Source organism: Scaptodrosophila lebanonensis, unplaced genomic scaffold, assembly GCF_003285725.1.
Source record: "Scaptodrosophila lebanonensis strain 11010-0011.00,11010-0021.00 unplaced genomic scaffold, SlebRS2 tig00000024-arrow-pilon, whole genome shotgun sequence".
Taxonomy (NCBI): Eukaryota; Metazoa; Arthropoda; class Insecta; order Diptera; family Drosophilidae; genus Scaptodrosophila; species Scaptodrosophila lebanonensis.
This window is the reverse complement of record NW_022060538.1, coordinates 16,021,005-16,037,579: the sequence shown is the minus strand read 5'-3', so window position 1 is coordinate 16,037,579 and position 16,575 is coordinate 16,021,005. Positions and strand designations below refer to the sequence as shown.

Sequence of the window (16,575 nt, the reverse complement as noted above, 5' to 3'; positions counted from 1 at the left end):
AAACTACTAAGCTTTTATAGGAACCAGAGTAGAATGTTAAAGTACCGCCACCAGATACTTCAGATTATGGTGAAGCACTATAAAAACCTCTTGAATACCAAACACCTGCTGCGATAACGTATAAAAAAAGGTTACTCTAGTAGGAGCGATTTTTGCCCCGATCTGTCCGACGGCAGCTATATAAAATAATGAACGTAGTTTGTAACAAAACTGGTATACAATTGTGTCTACTGATTCTACAAAATAGATGATCGTTTTCAGGCAATAATGAAGTATTTGAATGCCTCCATTCAGTACTGTAATTGTTAGACTTTGGAGCCCACAACTTATTTTACAAAAACTTCCATATATAACTATTTCAATATACTTGTATGTATATAATTTTCCAGTGCATCTAGCCGTTCGGATTAGTGTCGTGTTTTCACATAAGAAAGGGGCAGAGCTATAGTTACCCAGACAGTATCCTGCTCGTGTCGTGCTCTAGTTGTTGACTTTAACAACATTATTAATGAGCAACAACAAAGTAATTTAATACAATTTTGACCCCAAGTTGTAGAAAAAAGAAAGTCCTAAACAAAAAACAAGTCAAAGGCCACCAATGACAACGTCTGCTGATGGCACAAGGATGTCTGAAACAGATATCACACAAGGCTGTAGCAACAACAGGCAGTAGACACCTAATTTAACCAACAGCCAGTTGGACTGCCAGTTTGTGTGGTGGCTGTGTGTCCCATACACGCATTAAACGTATTAGGAATATGAAAATACTATACTATGAGAAGCAACAATTTAATTTAATTTAATTTATTCCCCAAAGGCTGAGTACGTTTTGGTCGCTTCCAAAGTCGAAAAATTTTTTTGCAACGTCAAACGAATGGATTCATTTCTACAAAACAGTTTGTCGAGAAACCATATGTATCGAATTTTAGCGAATAATACTAACTAACAATAGTAACATTCATAAGTTAATGAGCTATGGATTGAAGAAGAGCGACAACACAACTCACAGAACAAGTAGTGTGAATAATATTCGAATAACAAATTCATTTAGAGAAAAAGAAAAATCAATTGTATGGGAGTTACTGATTTTCTATTCATACAAGTACAAGTAGCTCGATGTTCCCTTCAAGTTTACAAGGATTTGCTCTATAAATGTTTTTATGAAGTACTCAAAACTTCATCCCAATATTTACGCATTACTTCATGTCAACACTGAATGCCCAGTCGGTTTCAAAATATTGCGATGCGAAGCCACAGCCTGAAAATCTTGAACAACATAAATTCGCACAGCTGCGAACTTGAACCTAAAAACTTTACAGCTTTACATAAATTTAAATGTGTGTTATTATGTTACGTTTGGGCAACCTTGGAATTTTAAAAATGACGACAACGAAAAAGCGAAAAAGAAAAAATGCTAATAGCCTTGTAATAAATTTCTACAAGGAATTCCTACCTACTTGTAACATCCAGTTTTTTGCGCATCATCAATTCGTTCGGAGCGCTCCATCGCTCCATGGGAGACAAAAGGCATCCGCAAATTGTATAGTTAGTTATTATATACGCGCTAACTTCTGAAAACTATTTTTATTTATATTTAAATTAGACTCGTCTAAATCTATAAAACTATTGATACAAAGGCATGCACAAACTTTTGCCAGATCCGTGTCTACGAATAATTTTGACGTCAAATTGGCGTCGTCGTCGTCGTCAGCAGCGGCGACGGCTTCCGTGGCGATGGCGATGATGATGCCGATGCCGATGCCGATGGCGGCAAAACGCAATCGAATTCTTAGCCATGCATTAATCGGCTAATTTATAGTTTGGTTATTTATGAACTACATATTTCAAGTTGTATCGCCGATCACGGTGGGACGTAAACAGAAAACTAACATACAATTGAGTTTTTATCGAATGTCACCTTAGGCACTACTATTTGTAAATCCTGATCTTTATTTAAGATCTATGGACAATTATTAAATACGGAAAAGGTAAAGATTTGTTCAAATGGCACTTACTAAAGGCTTCGCTCAACTGATGCATCAGGAACTCCGCTGCTCCTGACCTGCCATTTTTACCACATTTCTGATCAGTTCTTTCTATCGATTCACATCCTACCTTACGCATTATTTAAATTTTAATTGGATATATAGGAAACGGCTTACTTTTACTTGATCACACGAAGCTGCTGAATGCTTACAATAAAACGATTTAAACAAAGTGTTACCAGAACGGTTATAGGAAGTGTTCCCTTCTCTACATGTCCTATAGCAGAAAGAATAGAATGGTAGTCACAACCAAATGGTTATCTCTGTAGCCACCATTGAAAGTTCTGATTTGGAACTTATAGGTATATTTTCTGTCCCACTGTGCGCTGCCTTGAAAGGCGACGCTGGCGCTCGGATGACGGTGACTCCCTCGCTCTCGCTTTCAATTGGTTGGCGCAGCGGTTGACCTTGAAGGCGTTGCGCGCAGCGTAACAATTGGTTCGGTCAGCTGAGAGGCAGCATCGACCGCAGCTTTAGTTTTCGCTTATTTTTATTATTTTTTTTACATTTCGGTTTTGTTTTTCTACTACGTTCATATCTTCTTGTGTTGTTTTTTATGCAGATGAAAATATTTATGTTTTGTTGATTGCGCATAAATTAATTTATATTTTATGGCGTTGGCGCTACGTCCACAAATGGACCGCGTGTCGCCGTCGTATGCAAATTTCCACTCACACACAATGACATTTACTGCCGTTGTGTGTGTGTGTGTGTAAGTATGTATGTATATGTTGCCTTTTGATATAAAAGCATAATTTGACCTTAAGCCAAAAATGAGGGCGTTAATGATGCTTTTTGTTTTTTACCAGACATTTTTTGTTATCCAGTTTCATTTTGTATGTGTGTTTTTTTTTACTATATTTCTTCTCATTTTTTCGGTCGTATGAGTTTTTTGTTGTCTATCATCCGAGATTGTTTTGTTTTGTTGTTTGTTGCTTTTGCCGTATAAATATTAATTAAGTTGGGAAAGCCCCAGCAGCATTTGGTGTCTAGAGAAGAGGAGAGACAGTACCCGGCACCGAGCCAAGAGAACAATGAAATGCGCAGAATTTTTCTTTCAAATTAGCCGCTCGCCGATATACTTTACATATATTTATATTATTTTTCTGTTGCGGTATTTCTTCTCGTTCCTTCACTACCTGTACCTGTGCACCATTTAATTGTACATCAAAAAACTTTCTGTTTCTGCTTCTCACCCACTTTTTGCAGGAATCCACTTGAAGAAATTGAAGCAGTATTTAGAAGCTATAACTAAATTAAGTTAAGCAACACACACAAACACACACAGACACACAATCACAAACGCAACCACTTGCAGTAAATAGGAATGTGACACCTTGTATGCTGCCTAAGTTACTAACTAGTTTATTTATACATATACTTGTATTGATACTATACTATATACACACATACACACTACTTTTAAAGGCCTTAACAACAAAAGTGACGTGGACTATAATGTCGTGCTAAGTTACTGAAGCAACAAAAACTACATCAAATTTATATAACTTTTACTAATACCCACTAATCTAAACATAGCTATACTACTAGTATAATGTCCTTATACATGATTTTATCCTATTTATTTATCCCTGCTCCATTGTCTTCAATTTATTTTTTATACAACAACAACATTAGCGCAACCTTGTCTGAGCTGCCTACAGCGGCGACATTCGAAATTTTTGCATACACCTACACACTCACCCATATGCAGCGTTTCTAGAATGCACCACCAGCACCGACACCCCCAGCCACACAATTCACACAAAAGTCACAAAAGTGCGACTTGTGCGCCTTGTTGGTTGCATATTTTATAGGCATTTTGCATTTTTGAAATGTTTGTTATTAAAAATAATGATTTCTAGAGTAAGACAACAGCACTCATTAACTTTTCATTTTTAAGTTGCGTGGTGTGTTAATTGTCGCTTAAAGTGTGACTTTTCACTTAAGTTTTAATAAGCTGCCCAATCATTCAAATCAGTTCAGTTAGATCTGAATAGACCGTATTTAGAAGGTGATTTATACTATTCTGTTAATGCATAATAAGGACTTTGCATTGGAAATATATTCACATCATTACTCAGTGATTTTCCAATCGCCATTCGTTCTCAACATTTCACTTCTAGGACAGATTACAAACTATAGTGATATCGTTGTTCACAGATATACCAAAGCGTGTAACTCACTTTACTTTTCCAATGTTATCAGAGAAAGTAAAAATAAATATAATAAATACCATTGCAAATATTAATCATTTGCGAATGATGAAAGATTGTAAAAATGAGAAATATCTATTGCATTTTACATATTTTTAAAGACAACTGTTTTCAGTTATTCATAAATTAATTAATTAATTCTAGTAGTTGTTTTTTGCCAAAGCCCAGAAAACGAGTTACGCATTTTCCATATCTGAGCAACAAAAAAGTTATATATACAAGTAAATGTATGAATCGGTAAGAATGGGTATTGCTTCTTATCTCTATTAACACAAGCAGCTGATATACTATACTATTTATATAGTAGCATAACTTAAAGAAATCCTACAACAAATATAAGTATGACAAACCATTCAATGTATTCCTTAAAATGCCTGCAAGCTAAGTTTATCTGATATGTCAAACAACATTGTTTATTGTTGTCAGCGTTAAACTTTTTATATATTTTATAAATATTTATATGTAAATGTGTAAAAATAATCAATTTTGTATGTACTATTTATATAACGTTTACGGTTATGGCTCATACATATACACAACATCATTCTCCACACACACACACACACACACACACCCGTACACAAATAAAAGCATCCAACCACCACACATCCAAACAGTAGCAACACAATTGGAAAATGGAAATGGAAATATGTGCCACAATATTTATGTGTGACGAAAGCTTTTTTGTTATTGCATAAAAAAGGACAAGTACAAGTACTATATTGAAACTGAAAATAAATAAAACGCAAAACTACATTAATTTCCATTTATTTGAATTGTTTGTTTATACTAACCTTAAGCGTTTTTTGGTTTTGGTTTTGAATTCGTGTTGCTGACATTTATGGTTGTTAGGCTTTTCATGCTAGTGACGACAGAGAGATTGCCGCGGGCAGCAATTAGCTTCAAAAAGCTAGATAAATATTTGCGCTAAGCTGAACTTTCAAATAAATAAAAGTTCAATGGCAATAATTGCAAAGTAGCTATAAGAAACGGGGCACCCATTGCATAAATCTGTCAGTTGCAAAAGTTCAACGCGTTTAAATACTTTACCACCACTTCTAGGTGAGCAAAAAGTTCATTTAAAAGTCCAAAGGATGAATGAATGAATAAAAAAGAGCGCAGAGCGGTGATGCAGAAAAAATTTCAAATGCAAGGCCAAGCTAGGCTGGTGCTAGGCCAAGTGTAGTCCATTTAGTTTCCGCAGTACTTCTGCACACAGAAAAAGGATTGCATTTCGGCGAATTTCCCTCGCAGTTAGGCAGAAAAGTACCAACGCCAAGTAAAGTGGAATTTTTACAGACTCTTATCTTCTGTAGAACCGATGAAGTGTGGAAAACCCACTTATCATCCATCTATCTTTTTGCAAAGCATTGTTCATTTTCTAAGAAGGGCCAGCGATGGGAATGCAGGAATTAATACTGAACTTAAAGCTAAACGCTACAGTTACCGCAAAGGTAAACAAGCGCTCATTTAAAGCATGCCATTTGAAAAATGGTGCTCCTTCCTTTCCAAAAAGTATTCAGCAAATTATTAGTTAGTTTTTACTGAGCTTAATTTCAATTATTTCAAATCAAATCCCAATTATCAGGGATTTTTTTAAAATCATTAGTTATAGCTTGGGCCTGCAAATATTTTGTGAGTGTATGCTCTGAACGTCCTTCCAAAGCAAAATGCATTCAATTCATGACTGTTCTCGAGCGATTGAAAAATCTTTGGACCAACAAGCCGAAACGAAGGCGCAACTTTTACTTTTCCCTGCTAGATGCCGACGGCGTGTAAATTGAAAAACATAAATCAGTCAAGTAGAAGTTTGTGCCGTTGGCTTAAACACGGGCATTGAGCCCGGATAGACGTTGCTCGTCGTGGACCGCATGCGAGTAATTTCGAATTAAGCTTGAATTGAAAGTGTGTAGCAATTTGTCTGCAACAAAGGCAGTTGAGTGGAAGACTAGCTGCAGCCTTCATGGCCTCCACACACACACACACACACACTCACACGCACGCACTCTCTAAATTCCCCACACACAAAGTTCTCTACAGGCAGACGAAGAAGAAGATTGAGAAAAAATTAAAAAGAATATGCGGTGAGCTGACAATGCAAATGTGTGTAAACGTTGTTGCCAAATAGTTTGGCGCATTCACTTTTCAAATTAATTTTGCATTTTATAAAGTGCGAGGGGGGAACGAAGAACAAGAAAGGGAGGGAGGGAGGAGCTCCATTGTGGCGAAGAAGCAAGTGAGTTGCAAGTTTTTGCGGCACTCCGTTCGTCTGAGTATCTGTCCATTTGTCTAGCCTGCAGTCCTGGCTGGCTCCTAGATGGGTCCTGAGCTCGTGTGCCTGTTCGCTAATCTCCAGCTGCCATGTTATTGCACTTGTTGGCAAAGTTTTTCAAAAAGTGATTTTGTGGCAGGCGTGCTGCTGCAGAAGCTGCAAACAATGAGGTGGCACAGACATGCCGAGTTGTGTTTCTTGTTACTTCTTAATTACAACAAATTCGACTTGTTATGCCAAAACTTTTGCATGCCGCACGAGGCGTCGCGACGTTCGCCCATAGACTGAAGCGGCAGCGGACTACGCCCCTCTCATTAACTGCACCTACCACATGTGACTAAGAAGCATATTTAAAACCACCGTTTGTTGTTAGTGTAACCGTTCATCATCCTCATCCTCATCATGTGCTAACCACATTTTACACAAAATGGCAAAAATTAATGTTTTCTATCGTATAAATGTATGTGTTCTACTTTGTTCAACAACGCACAATTGAAACTGACACGCCAACAACAAATCACAATAAATGAAATATAAAAACGAGCAGCAGTGCAGGACAAAGCAAAAGAGAGCAGCCCACTGTACCTAAGACGCCAACACATGCCACCACCAAGATACCCAAGCAACAGAAGAAGCAGCAGCAGGAGCAACTAATAGCCACGCCCGCACCATCAGCTCCAATGGAAGCTCCTAAGCCCTCGCTGCTGCCCAAGCCAAAGGTCAAAGTTATTATTCCGCCCGCACTGCAGCAGCGACTCAACAAGCAGCCACAGCAGCTGGAGATAGGCGCGGTGGCAGAGCCAGCGGAGGTCCCGGCACACGCAACGATTCCAGAGCAGCAACAGGAACAGGAGGAGCAGCTGGAACTGGAGTTGGAACCTGGCACGCCCACCAGCCCCCTCAGTCGCATACCCGTGCGCACTCTAAAGGCTGAGCGACGCGCCCTTGCGGCAGCCGCACGTCAGGCAGGCCTGAGCTTCAATGAATACGTGCGTCAGTTGGAGAATAAATCGATAGAGGAGCAGGGGCGCGGGGCAACGTCGCCAACTACGTCAACTACGCCCACGGGCAAGAGTCGCGCCACCATTAAGTAAGTTTCTACGCGTGGCGCCCCAAAGAGTTAACATGCGTGTAAACCAAAGGTCACACGTCACCACAATTTGCAGCCCCGAATGGCAGCAAATCGAACGTTAGGCAACGTCAGCTTGAAATAAATAGATAGACGACCTGTAATTTTGTTAGTCATTTGAAGATTAGGTTCTTGACCACACACATACTAGTGCACCTACACACAAACACTTTAGCACACACCCACACACACACACACTTATAGTACGCACACCTTTGAAAGTGTGTGTGTGATGGTCAGCAAACTATAAATGTACCTCTACCTATGTACAATACTATGTATTTATCGTACCTACCTATCGTATTAGTTTGCAATTTGTACACCAGATATACTTAATCTTTTGTTTACTTAATTGCGGTGTCTGGTTAGCCATTTTCTGTCTCTCAATACAGTTTTTATGTACATATACTATAAAGGACTGTGCAATCTGAATACTTGTACGTTTGTATGAAGCCGAAAATCATGGGTTTGACTTTCTTTTAAAAAACAAAAAATACAAACTCCACTGTATTATAATGAATTGTTTTATTCATTCTGTAAGCAACTTGAGCCAAATATAAGTTCTTTAATTACTCTTAAGATAGGCAAAACTAATTGCGAAGTTCTTTTCCAAAAAAGAAGCGTAACGTAACTGAATCTAAAAAACAATCACCGCGAAGTTTTGTAATCTCATTTTTGTTTCATTACTATTTTCAAATGTATATGCGATTTTGTATGCTTCGTAGATTGGAGTTTCTATATGAGATACATCCACATTACTTTTTTGCCGCCTGTTATAGAAGACGAAGTCAAACAACAGCTGCAATTTTGATCCGTTTCAAAAGTCTCTACACTTAATACATTTCGAAACGCGCTCAGATTCTTTTATAAGTTTTGTACAGTTACACTGAATTTATTTTTTAGCTCATTTTGAATTCGCAATAAATCCCGCTTTTTTATAGAAAATAAAAATAAGAAACCTCTTTATTTTGGGCTTCGTATAAATGTACACATTTCCCAGCTATTCTGTTAATTTATTTACTCTTGCTTTAGCGCTCGTCAATCTTTCTGACCCCAAAATGTGGCTGCAAACGTAACTTGCCATCAACTGCCGCCACATTTATGGTCAGGGTCGCAATTCGTTGACAATTTATATTAACGTCATATCACTTTTATGTCATACAGTGCTGAGAAGCGCGCTTCGTGGAGGGCTGCACGTCTACGTTCCCTGGAGCAGGGGGCGGTTGAGGCCCAGGATGCCATCAAAAACATGCGCAAGATGACCGACGATTTGATCGCGCACGAGTCGAGGCCACGTGAGGTAAGCCAAGCAAAAAAGTCTATCCAATCTCCAGAGTAAAGAAACTTATGTGTGAACCCCGAACATCCGAACATAGAAAATACCCAAAGCAAAATAAAACCGCCCAATGCCATTAACTTGCGTGTTATACTCTGCCTTAGAAGGTTGCCTGTCCATAAATACATAACCAAACAGTAAAACCAGGCACCCCACTGTGCTTACATGGTTCGCTTTACTAACCTCAAAACAAGTACTAAAAACAACAAAACATGAATGGCTCATACTTATGTGTTACTAATAGATGCGACAGAACGACAACGGAGAAAAGGCACACAGAATGTGAAATTAAATAGGATATAAAAATGATCTGTTTTTCATAAAGAGGATTAAACTCATCGAGTGTAGAGTTGAAGATGTAAGCCCTTTTAAAAGACGTCTTGGTCTGTCTGCCTGAAAATCGAATGAAAAAACTTAGACAAACATATTAGAAATTGAAATTCCTTTTACTGCTTCATTATAGTGCCTATCTATATAACTGAGTAAAACAATGTATCTAAAAGGTTATGTACAAGGAAATAGGAGCATTTGTTCTAAAAAAAAACTATTACGAAGAAGAAGAGAAAACTCTGAAGCATTACAAAAACCGGCGTTATTTAATTTCAATCTGTATACAATTTAATTGCTTCACGTGTTCTCTTTAGTAGAAACATTTAAAAAAATTGGTGTTTCCTTTATTTGTATTGCAAAATTGTTCAATTCTGTAAACCTGATTTCTTATCTCTCTCTTTCTCTACATGTCTATTATCCAGCAGAAAATAGTATTTCCAAAAATTGCCATAAAATCAAGCGATGGCCCGGTCATCGTGCGTGAGCGCGAGAAAATACTCGATGAAAAAATAGTGCGCCGCACTGAAGAGGTGCCGTGCCCCATAACGGGGCGGCCTCAATTGCGCACCGTCGAGTACATTGAGAAAATCATCGAAACGGAGGTTAGCTAACGACCCATCAATCAATCAAGCAAACAATTTTTTATTGCAATCAATTTGTACATTACTCGTATCTTATCAATTGGCACCAACTTTTGATTCTGTTAGCAATGCAAAATCGTTTTAGTTACATAAATATCGTACTTTTGGTTGTGAAGTCTTGGAACTCGCTCAAAGAAATTTGAAATATGAAATAATGATTATTTTTATCAGACAATAGTTTTGAAGGTAGATACTGGAGTTGTTCAATCACATTATGTCTGTTGACTCACCTACTAACTTCTTGTGAATCATTCTCTGTCGATGTTGTGAGACTGATCATTTATATTCAAAAACTACGAGTGAATACCTAATTTAGAATGCATAATTGGCCGATCGACTGTCGGAAGAGCAAAGCACTTTCTAATGATATCAGCCACCTGAAAAAATATTGGCACCTACTTCAATTTTCTGAAGTTGTGGTAAGCAGGGAGGTGGCCTCAGTTAAAAAGAGAGGCAACGTTTGTGTGGAATCTACAACTATTTAAGGAATCAACTTCAAATTATAGTTTTCTATTCAGGATATTCGAGATGAAAGGCAGATTTATATTCTAGTTAGTTCAAATAAACAAAAGATAGAAAAAAAAACGACTTAAAAAGTGATTAGTTCTTCATATTTTCTTTGAGCTTGAGCCAAGATGTCTTTGAAGTTTGTTTTTTTTTAAGGGCATTTATCCTTCTGTCTTTAGTCGTGCCGTGATGTGTCCTATTATTGCATTAGCTCCACTATTGATTGCACCCTTGTCTTACGCACATAATTCAGCTCGCACCGTACTAAAGCACCAAAATCAACATTTTGCGCTCTCATTGTATATAGTCAACAATTTATATAGAAGTATAAAGCATCATTACATAAGGAGTCATAAATTCTTTTGCAAAAGTTTTGAAAAGTTGAAGGCTAGGCATTCTGTGACCTCCTTAATTAATTTATGCACTTCAAATAACTTTTACGAGCATGTTGCAGTGCGTAAGAGGCGGAATTCGAGCAACTTGCTAGCCAAAAAACACACCCACATACACAAAAAAGAAACAAACAACAACTGACTTGATGTCCTATGAAAATATCCTGACATTATGTAAGCGTCCGCAACAAGGAGGGGAAACAAATTTTTAATATCTACCCAACTCAGTTGACATTTTTAGCGCTGCTTCCTTGCTATCCATTGTAGAAGCAGCACCCCCAAACCCCTAAACCCCCAAAAACCAACAACAGCAACTGGAGTTCCCCGCATTAAAAGGACAATAAGCTACTTTATGTAGAAAGTGCGCTTGAAAGGTTTTGTCTTGCAGGAGAGTTAAAAAATGTATATACAATATTTCTTGCTTTTTAAGTTTTGCGCGACGCCTTTTAAGCCTCTCTCACATACACATACACACACACACCCACACATCCGCCTCACAATAGCAATATCCAGCCAAGAAAAGAGTTTCTCTGTGTGTGGGTGTGTGTGTGTGTGTGTGTGTTTATTGGGTAGCCAGCCCTGCCATTTTGTTATTGTTTTCGCGTGTCCATAAAGCGACGACGAGCACAGCTGGCGGTGCTTTAACGCTCTTGGGCCCGATTCTTGATTCATTCATTCATTCGTTTTAGTATGCAAACTCATTATAATGACCCGCGATTGCCGTTATTTGGTTTTTGTTGCTTGTTCTGAGCCAAAGTCCATTAAAATTAAAGCAAAAAGTTTTTTGCATTTTAGGTGCCGTTTTAATGATTTCGCCCCGATATTAAAAAAAAAAAAGCGGCTCACACAACATTTTATGTTTGTTATTTTGATGCTGCAAGCTTTAAAAAAATAGAAACACGCCAAAACGAGCAACTGCGGGTGGTTTAATTGGACTGCCTACGCTTCGCTTTTCAATTTGTAGACGGAAGCTGCGAGGCCACAAAGCCCCATAAACAAGCCGACGCATAATGTCAGCGGCGGCACACACGACCACAAATCGCGTGAGTAGACACACTGAGAGTAAAGAGCTATATACGAATAGAATAATGGCACAAAAGTTGTGTTGCCTGCCCGCCAGTCAGCCTGCCGGGTCGTCATTTGGTTAGCTAGCCATTTTTTGTAGTTCCCCCCTTGACTGGAGCGTAAAAGTTTGCGGGCACAGGGCACCACAGCTCTTGAGTTTACGCCTCGACAGGATCAGCAACAGCTCGCGCAGAATGTCAAAGACAAGCTCCAACTAAGGCTAAGGCAGTCGGCGGCTTATCATCGCAACAAAACTCGTTTACTTGTCATGCCTCAGAGCTCCGCAGCCGGAGTCGATTTGTTGTTTGTAATAGTTGGACGTGGGTGTGGTTTTGTGGATATCCTGTCAACTTACACTGCACATTCAATTTGTCTTCAGTGGCATTGACTTCGTTGTGTGCTATTTCTTTATCTGCTCTAGGCTTATCATAATTGGAACTTAGGCTGTTGTAGTTGCACTTCATTTTCTCAAAGAATATTGCATAAAAACATATTTTAAGAATATTACTCAACCGCCAACTTAAGAACAGACTGAAAGTGTTCGACAAGCATTTCGGAAGGAAATAAACCTTAGTCCAAGGCAAACTACTATTAGCTTAATACTAATCATTTTATTTCACTAACAAATGGTTATCTACTACATAAAGTACAATGATATAATTTTATTTAAAACCGCAATGTCTAGTTAGAAATGTTTGAGTGTGTTTTGTCTGGCTGCAGAAATGTACAATTTGTTTATTTTGGATGAAGCTATCAGACTGAAACTATAAAAGAGTAAGACACCATCCAACGTTTCGAGCATTTACTTAAGTCCAGCACAACAGTCTTGAAGCTTGTTTCTGTTGAAGCATTTTGGTTAGCAATGCATTCGCTCGCAAATATGCAAGATAGTTCCTCATAGCTCTCATTAGCAGCTTAATTTATGAATTTTGTCAACGCCTCCATCTCTCTGCACCCCCCTCTCTGTATACTTGTACGTTTGCCTAACACACACACACAATTGTCACTCTCCGATGTCTGATGTGTTAAGCGGTACTTTAGCATAATATCCAACTTAACACGCACTCTTACGTATGCAAATGCACAAACCGCTACTCTCTCTCTCTACCTCTTTCTCCAACATTTAGTCCCCCTTTCCCCAGCTCTTGCACCATACATATTTGCATAGATGGATGCGAATAGTTTGCTTTAAGCAAAGCAGTTAGCTCTTAAGTCCTTTAGCTTATCAACCACTGGATTTCTCGGAAGCTTCTCATTTCTCGCACAATGCTGTATAAATTAGTTGTAAGCTGGCACATTTCATACTTATCGAGCAGCGCTGGTTTATGAACGCTTCACGCTTACACTTCATTTGGCAAGCTCTTGGCTGTGTTCTTTGGTATATGGTCTTTTCTTTTCCTCTATTGCTGTTGGTGTTACTTTCCTTTATTATTTGTAAAATGGACGTAGTATTTGAGAGAAACAAAGAATCGCATTTCCATATATGTACTCCAAACTTAATTCAGGTGGAGACCTGCAAGGAGCGCATCATTTCGTTAGAGCTGCAGGAGCCCGAGGCGACGCTTGAGGATGAGCAGCCACCACTTGAACTGCAGGGCAGCGATGACGACGAGGACTCTGACGATGATGATGATGATGAGGAAGAAGAGGAGGAGGAGGAGGACACCGCCTCCATTGTCACTGTGCAGGCGAACAGCGAGAAGTTGTTTTTGCGTCACGATGCCGATATGTACGGTCCCTCATCCATTGAGAGCGCTTCGTCGGGCAAGGTACGCATTAAGGCCGTGCCATTAGCACTGCACCAGACGCTGGCCAAGGAGGTGGTGGCACCGTCCACCACATTCGTCCAACAAACCACAATTGTGGAGGTTGTAAATCCTGTCATTGGCGGCGATGGCAGCGCGCGAACCATTCAAGTGGGTCGCACAACGGACTCCTTCTATCCCTCTTTCGACGACGATGAAGATAGGGAAGAAGCGCGGCAGTGTGAAGAAGAGGAGGAGGAGGAGGAGGAGGGCGCGTTAGGGGTGGTACGCAGTGAAACTTTTGTGCTGCCTGGATCCAGCGGCCAGACGGAGCTGTCATTAAATGCAAAAATGAAGAATGTACTCGAGGAGTTGCTGGAGAACGAGCGCGTCAAATTGAATTTGCAAAAGAGTCTCGAGGAGCACAGCGACGATGAGGAGGGCGGCAGCGCCTATGGCGATGCACGGGACGACGAAGAGAGCGCTTACGATGATGCGCGCGATGACGTGGATGATGTTGTTGACTTTGGGGTCGCCACAGTCACAACTGTTGTCCATAGAACTAATGACAACGACAAAAATGGCAATCAAAAGCTGCTCGACGAGCTGATAAAGGACAGCAACCGCAATACAATTATTGGCAAATTGGCTGGCCAATTGTTGGACGATGACGATGAAGACGATGACGACGACGACGAGGACGAGGAGGATGACGACGAGGAGAGCAGCGAGTCGGATACGGACGATGACAGCGACTCGGATGTAGAGGACAATGGCGGACCAGCGGCTGAGGCCCTGCACATTGCATACGTTCAGGGCGCAAAAGTCATCGAGAATCTCAATACGGTGAAAACTGAGGCTATCGGGGCTGCCGGCAGCAAGTTGCAAAAGTCACAGACATACAACACCATGAAGGAGGCGGCAGCGGCGGCGGCAGCCACAGAGCAGGCTGCACAGGATGAGAAGGATGAGAGTCCAGCCACCGTCGACGTGAATTCTGGGGAGGCTGAGGCACTGGCTCCAGCTACATTGGCGCAACTGCAGGCCGAACAGCGTGCATTGGCCGAGATCTCAAAACAGTTGCGTAAATCAGTGGAGGATTTGCTGGGCGCCGAAGGGGGCGGTGGGGCAGTGGTTGAGACGCGGCATACCTACACACTGCCAGCGGACAACGCCGCTGTGGTTACCGTGACCGAAGTGGTGAAGAAGACGAAGACAAAGGGCGGCAAGAAGCACAAGGAGACGGGAGAGGAGCTCTTCAATCGCCTATTGAGCGCTGGCGAGGGGGAGAAGCATGTATTCGATCAGCAAACAGGCGAGACGATAACAACAACGACAACAACCACCGAATCAGTGGCCAGCCCAGATGTTGCCGAGCCAAGCACAAGCATAGTTACAACCACACGCACCGTTTCCAACATTGTCACGAGCGGTATTCCGCGACCAGAGGCGTCCAGACAGATCAGCAGCACGAACCGCAGTGGCAACAATAACAACAACAATCGCAACAAAAACAAGCGCAAGGGCAAGAAGAAGTAGAGAGGACGACGGTATGTGTTTCTGGTTACGCATACGCCCCGTTGGCCTCATGTGGGTATACAAAAAATAGAGTCAATAATGTCGCCGCACACGGACACGCATTCACACGCACACATATCAGAGACATTGTTAAATGTGCCGTTATACATAATAAACATGCCTATGCTAAACATACACATGCACACACACACACATACATATGTATGTAACTTTAATTAATTGTGCAAATAACTTGTCGTTGCATTTACAGCTCATTTGTTACTAATCGTCAACATCATTTTTTGAATTCAAACGAAAACTGAAAAAACAAACTAAATGAATAATGCAAACAGAATCATGCTAAAAACAATAACAACAACAACAGCAACAAAAACAAACGAAAACTATTGACAGAGGCAAATTGGAAAATGAAAAAGCAGCTATCAAAAGCAGAAACAAAAAACGACAAACAAAAATCTTATTTAATTGAATTAAATAATTTCATTTTGTTTGCTTTTAACATTCATTTAATAATTATTATTTATAAATTTTATTTTGGATTCGACTTTTTTTGTAAACTGCAACATTAATTTCATTTAATTTTAGCACAAAAAATAAATGCGCCAACGAGTTGACTTTGAAAGTAGATTTGATGATCTTTGACAAAAACTCAGAGCATTCCGCAGCCCCTCCCCAATGCGATGGGTTCGACTATAATATAAGTGAACACTCACACAAACACACACACACACAGAGACACACACAAATAAACAAAAAGACGGGTATTTCAACCACCACAATTCGTTGGTCTATTTTTCTCCATAAGCGCGCCCAGTTGTAATTTTGTTTTAGTCCCCGTAGCGTACTTGCAGAGAAGTGTAAAATTTAAATATATTATTATACCTGCGTTTTCGTGGTAGTTAACAATTGAAGTTTCTACTCGTACGAATAAACATACACACATACATACATATACTATACAGATATAAATGAAGTTATATTGTGCGCATCGTTAAATTTTTAATGTAAAAACGAGCAAAACTGTAACACATACAGACATACGATATTTAGCATGTAACTGCAACAACAAACAAACAACTTTTTATAAAAATAGCAGCATTTTTTGCATGTAATAAAAAATATTGTATGCATTTTTAATTTGTGAGAAAATCTGTTTTATTTTGGTTTTATGGTGGGCCAACGGCCAGCCCTGCGGTCGTGCTATTATTTCAAATTGTCCCGTACTACACGGGTCAAGAGAATAGCTCTGTCTGTTTGCGCTGTTGTGTGGTAAGTAAATACTTTTCCATACGTACGAGTACAATGTACATATTTCCTGGAAAAGTGGCAGGCGCACATCAAGAAGTGAGCCCCGGTAT

General features: G+C 39.8%; 1 protein-coding gene across 16 annotated transcripts in view; it reads left to right on the top strand.

Moving 5' to 3' along the window:
• Positions 1-16,286, top strand: part of LOC115620830 (protein lap4) — a 91,705-nt gene extending 75,419 nt beyond the window's left edge. For 6 of the 16 annotated variants that reach the window (XR_003995239.1, XR_003995244.1, XR_003995241.1 and 3 more), the window contains 5 exons: positions 7,081-7,623; positions 8,827-8,962; positions 9,751-9,930; positions 13,439-15,268; positions 15,803-16,286. Coding sequence is in view for 4 of the 16 variants with exons in the window: in XM_030514260.1 (XP_030370120.1) it covers positions 7,081-7,623; positions 8,827-8,962; positions 9,751-9,930; positions 13,439-15,217 (2,638 nt within the window). In the remaining 12 variants the exon portion in view is untranslated. Of the gene's footprint in view, positions 1-3,254; positions 5,022-7,080; positions 7,624-8,826; positions 8,963-9,750; positions 9,931-13,438; positions 15,590-15,802 lie in introns of those variants that run through there. The other 10 variants (XR_003995246.1, XR_003995238.1, XR_003995248.1 and 7 more) reach the window with 6 other exon arrangements.
• The last annotated feature ends 289 nt before the right edge of the window (positions 16,287-16,575 follow it).